Here is a 5,369-nt window from a genome sequence, read left to right as displayed (position 1 = left end):
GCAGTAAGTTAGCTTGATTTTGTGAAATGAAACACTGTATGTTTTATATTTACCAAAAAAGTAAGATCATAGCCATTAAAAACATTTCCTACTCCAAAATTTTCACTGGTATAATTTCTGGACCTCTAAAAATTTATTTCAATAATTTCAAATATTCAAAATGTCAGACTACTTACTGGTGTTCAACTTATACATTAAAATACTGTTTTTACTGCTTAGGACTGTATGACTATGCTTGACATTTGAAGCTCCTACAATCTGGGACTTTTTCTTACTCAACACATTTTTCTTCTATCACTCTGCAGTGTGACACTACTATTTTAATCAAGATAACATAATGTCTTCTCAGTCCTATGTGTACATTGTAACACTGTGTTCATTCCCATCATTATTCTTTATTCATATTGCTCCTCAAAATATAGTCTCTTCATCTCACCATCTGACTAAATTCGACTATTATGATCAGTCAAGATAATACCTACATAATTATTTGATTACTTAGGAAAATTAGGGCCTCACCTCATATATCCAAAAGTATTAGCTATATTAAAAATTAAGTATAAAATTTAAATATAACACAGAAGAAAACACATGTAAATATCTGCACACAGAATAAGATCTAAATATAAAACCAATGGAAGAAATTATAAAGAAATGATCACTAGATTTCATAGAAATAAACTATCATACATTAAAAATAACTTGAACAAGCTGAAATGACAATAAACTGAATTTCTATACAATAAACTGTATAGGAAGACACCTTTTTTAGCTCCCTTCTCCAATACTTCAGAGAACACCAAACGGTGTTTCAGCAAAACGAAAATACTATAGTTAAATAAGCAGTATCCAAGAACGATATTTTTTAGGTTTCTGCTTGTTTTACTGCTTAATTCTAATCCCTCTCGTTAGGTATGTTAAGTGTACGGTCATCACTTATTTGTTCAACAAATGCTTTTATTGCACCCCAGCCATATGCCAGAGACTGTGCCAGACACTAAGACCATATTGCTGCTCAAAACAGACATGGTCCCTTCAATCACAGAACTTAAGTCTAGCATAAGATGAACATTAATCAAGTAGCCACACAAATTGTGGTTTTAAAAAAAGCACACAGAGCACTATGACAGTATAAAAAGGATTTCACCTATTAGAGATATGGAATGTGTATGGTTCCTGGAAGAATTCATGTCTAAATAAAACATTAATCCCTTATAACTGCAGTAGCTACACCCTAAATTCTTTTGTACCTTTCTGTGTCTCATACAGTAAGTCTTCTATATCCATTAAACAATTTATTCCCATTAAAATGTGAAGGTATCTTTGTTATCTAGCCTTCTGTTTTCAATGGTGTGAATGAAGTCAGCTTTAGGATACTTTAATAGGGTCAGTTTAGGAAGATACTTTTATTTTTATAAGATTAAACAACTTAAATCTTACTTATGTTATAAGATCATCTCAGGATCAATCTTGTCAGATTTAGTGGCAGAATCTTACTTAGACCCCAAAGGAATGACAAACACTTATATTCTGAAAAAGAATTATTTACATAAATTTATGTACTAAAAATTATATACAGCTATTAAAATTATTTCACTAACAGTACACATAGATTATAAAACAAATTCAATGTTATTTAAAAGCACATATTTTTACACTGTATATCCTGGAAGTTTGTTTATTACTAATTCACAAATATCTTTGCATTGCTTGGAAATGTTTAGTGAACCAAGGTCATCACTGTCTTCTTCAAAGTGATCTAAGGCACTGATATCCAGGACATTAAGTTCTAGTTCCGACAGATTAGAAGGCAGGTAAGAACTCACTTGAGAGGTCCGAGGTGACCGGCTTTTTTCCGAGGACTGGCAACCTCTTCTTGCTTCAGGTTTAGCCCAGATGTTACAACCCCGCTTTAGAACTTTAGAGTTATGCATACTGCTTTGGCCTCTCTGGTTCTCTTTTTCCTCAGTCCAGTGTGATGAAGAGAAGTCACTGGAAGATGATTCCTCCAAACTTTTATCTTGAGTCTTTGAAACAGGGAATCTTTTATATGAGAGTACTGGAGATCCAGCTGAAAAAGGTGGGCTAAGAATAGAACTCTTTTCACTGCTGTTTTTCCTTGTGGACAATCTTGTTTCACTGGATTTGCTTGTACGTTGATTGTGTTTTGGATTTTCTGTCCCTGGACTGCTATCACAAGCTCGTAAAATTCTGCTGGTGTCTTCAGAAGAGCAAGGACTGGTGAAGTCATCTGAATACTTTAGTTCTGAGATGCTTTCAGAGCAACTACTTGTACTTGGATTCTTTTCATTGATATCAGCAGTTAGAATGTCGTCACCAGTGATTTTGACCTGCTTGTCATCTATTTCTTTATCTACTACAATTCTGTCAACTATTGCAACCTGCTGGAAAACACCTGGACTTTGGACTTTCACTTTTCCTTCCAAAATATTTGTACAAATAAACCTTTCTGAGACAACAGAATTTGCAGGACTCAAAATTTCTCCCCCCAAACCATTATTGCTTCTATTTTCATCACAATCAACTGTCTTTTCAGTTGCACATTTCCGTTCCGCTTCTTTGGTTGTGCTAGGGTCATCAACAACTACACTGATTTGCTTTGAGGTATTGCTATTTTCAGCGAAAGATGCATCTGATTCTAAACACTTATCTTTAGGCAGTTCATGTGGCTTCTGATACAGTTCAGCAAAGCTTAGTATCTTAACTTTGGATGATGGAATTCTGAGGTTTGCACCTAACATTTGTGTTTGCATTTTTCTAGACTGTTCTATCTTTTCATACTCTACTAACATATCAGGATTTGTTTGTTTTAAACGTAGTTTAAGTGTGTTTGTTAAGCCATAAAGTAGTTTTCCCCTGGAAACTCTTTTCTGGGGGGCACCACCTTTCTTTTCAAAATATTTACCTTTCTTAAGGTTTTCAGTTTGGTTCTTTTTATACTGAAGACTCACTGACTTCTCATTTTCCCCCACAGAAAGCTTATCCTTTTTAGATTCAGATTTACAGGTGGATTTCACTGAAGATTCTGGTGACTTATCCTCAGTTCTATATAACCAGGCTAAGTGAGGATGTATATGAGTAGGGTTTGCCATGGGTTGGTTGTATAACAAGGACAATTCAACCAACAAAGCATTTAACAAAGGCAGTTGCCTTATAGTATTAATTCTATTTTGTTCAGTTGCAGGATGGTCTGTAGTTTGATTACTTGCGCCTGTATCCTGAACGTGTGCAGGATTTATAAGCACTGGACGACTCTCACCTGTTACAGAATTTGTATGTTCTGGAGGATTAGTATGTGTTGGGGAATTTACAAGGTTTTCCTTCAGAAGAGTACCATCATCCCATTCCTCAGGTGCATTAATTTGAGCCTCAATGGTAATTTTACCCTGTTTAGGGGGTGTCTTTTCTTGAGTCAAATGAGTGTAATACAGAGGAGGAGGGCAAATTATGTTAGTTTCAAGTTCCACCTCTGTGCCTTCCTGATTTGGGGGGCTAATACTCCTCTCACTGCTACCCTTTGAACACATAACGGAGCTGGTTTTGCCATTTTCCATAGAATCCGCGTAATCAGAGTCAGCGTTGCTATGAAAAGCTCTTCCCTTCAAATCTTTCCCTGCCCTTGAGATTTTTACATGCAGCAGAGGCTTATCAGCATCTCCTGGGCTTTGCTCTGAGTCTGGCTGCTGCAGCTGCTGGTTTTCCTGCCAGGTTTGGGAGCTGACCTCCACTGATTTCTGCACCTCCATACCCTCCACTCCACCTCCTGTAGAAGGGATTGGCCGCTCCAGATGGCCCAACAAGCTGCTACCCAGATCACTCAGGCGGTAGCACAGGGCAATGTCCCCAATCCGCTCCCCGTCTTGGTTACACAGCGGGAAACTTCCCCGATGACTCTGGGAGCTGCCGGGGGCGGCGGACCCCAGGACCTTGTGGACTGCCGCGGCCAGAGAGATGCTGCAGGCCCCCAGGAGCTGCGGGGCAGGGGTCGGGTGCCCCGGGGGCAGCTGGAGCAGCAAGGTGTAAAGCGGGGTCCGAAGGAGCAGGCGGTGCAGGGTGGCGGGCTGCAGGCGGAAAAGACAGGACTTGCCGCGACGGAAGCTAACCAGGCCAGGCCGAGATTCCGGGGCGGGGGCGGCGGGGCCGGCGGGAGGGTAAATCAGCAGCGTGGGGAAGTCCAGCAGGCGGAAGGCCACCGCGGGGCACAGGCTGCGCGAGGGCCGCGGCGGCGATACTTCCTCTCCCTCCTCCTTTTGCTCCTCTTCCGCAACCACGGGTGGCTGCGGCAGCCCGGCTTCAAGGCATACCCAGTCTATCAGTAGCTCCAGCGAGAAGAGCCGCTCAGACACAGAGGACGCCATTGCTGTTGCCCCGGAGACGCTACGAGCTGAAAGCTGATGTCCTTCGTTCTCGCGAGAAACACGGAAAACCCGGTGCCTGTCTTGTTCTCTCGCGAGACTTGAGAGGGCGCCCTGACCTGTCGGAGATGCGGCTGCTGTGGGAATTTTGGCCTCTCACTGTACGTCGTTGGGTTCCAGATTTGTCTTGACACAATGCTTATGATAATACCGAAGCTATGAATGAGGCGGGGTGGGGAGAGCAGTAAAAGCATGTTTTTTTTGTTCGAGTCACGTTTTATCAGTACAGGTCCCATGCAATTTTGGAGGCCTGTCAAATCCATCACAGGAATATTAAAAGTAAACCAGGGCTTCCTTTCCAATTTCCAGGCTAAAGAAAGTCAGCTAATTGTCCACAGCCGGCCTTCTGGGCTGCTGGTTACCCAAAAGATAAGGATATGGGGCTAAAGTGGCATGGAGGGCTCTGTCTTAGTGAGGAGGCGCTGAGACACAGGCAGTGAGTGTGGGCACATCGCCAATGAGGCATCCAGGTGTAGAAGAGTTATGTTAATGATTTCAGTACATCAAAACTAAGGCAGCACTCGTTATTAGAGAAATGGAAATCAAAACCACAATGAGGTATCATCTCAAACTGGTCAGAAAGACCATCATCAGAAAAATCTAGACAATAAATTCTGGAGTGTGTGGAGAAAAGGGAACCCTCTTACACTGTTGGTGGTAATGCAAACTGATACAGCTGCTATGGAGAACAGCATGGAGATTCCTTAAAAAAAAAAAAAAAAGAAGAAAGAAAAAAACTAGGACTAAAACTATCATTCAGTTCAGGTCCAAAGCTCAGTTGTCTCCAACTGTTTGCGGCCCCATGGACTGCAGCACGCCAGGCTCCCCTGTCCATCACCAACTCCCGGAGCTTACCCAAACTCATGTCCATCCAGTCATGATGGCGTCCAACCATCTCATCCTCTGTCGTCCCCTTCTCCTCCTGCCTTCAGT

General features: G+C 41.6%; 1 protein-coding gene across 1 annotated transcript; it reads right to left on the bottom strand.

The window, feature by feature from the left end:
• Positions 1-1,382: 1,382 nt before the first annotated feature.
• Positions 1,383-5,167, bottom strand: MAP10 (microtubule associated protein 10). The gene has a single exon (XM_069572632.1). The coding sequence runs from the start codon at positions 4,377-4,379 to the stop codon at positions 1,653-1,655; it is 2,727 nt and encodes a 908-aa protein (XP_069428733.1). The 5' UTR covers positions 4,380-5,167; the 3' UTR covers positions 1,383-1,652.
• Between the last annotated feature and the right edge of the window lie 202 nt (positions 5,168-5,369).

The sequence above is a fragment of the Ovis canadensis genome, chromosome 25 (genome assembly GCF_042477335.2).
Source record: "Ovis canadensis isolate MfBH-ARS-UI-01 breed Bighorn chromosome 25, ARS-UI_OviCan_v2, whole genome shotgun sequence".
NCBI classification, from domain to species: Eukaryota; Metazoa; Chordata; class Mammalia; order Artiodactyla; family Bovidae; genus Ovis; species Ovis canadensis.
This window is presented reverse-complemented; position numbering and strand designations above follow the sequence as displayed.

Excerpts from the sequence above, each read along its gene's own strand:
- MAP10 (XM_069572632.1), bottom strand. The coding sequence starts at position 4,379 with ATGGCGTCCTCTGTGTCTGAGCGGCTCTTCTCGCTGGAGCTACTGATA.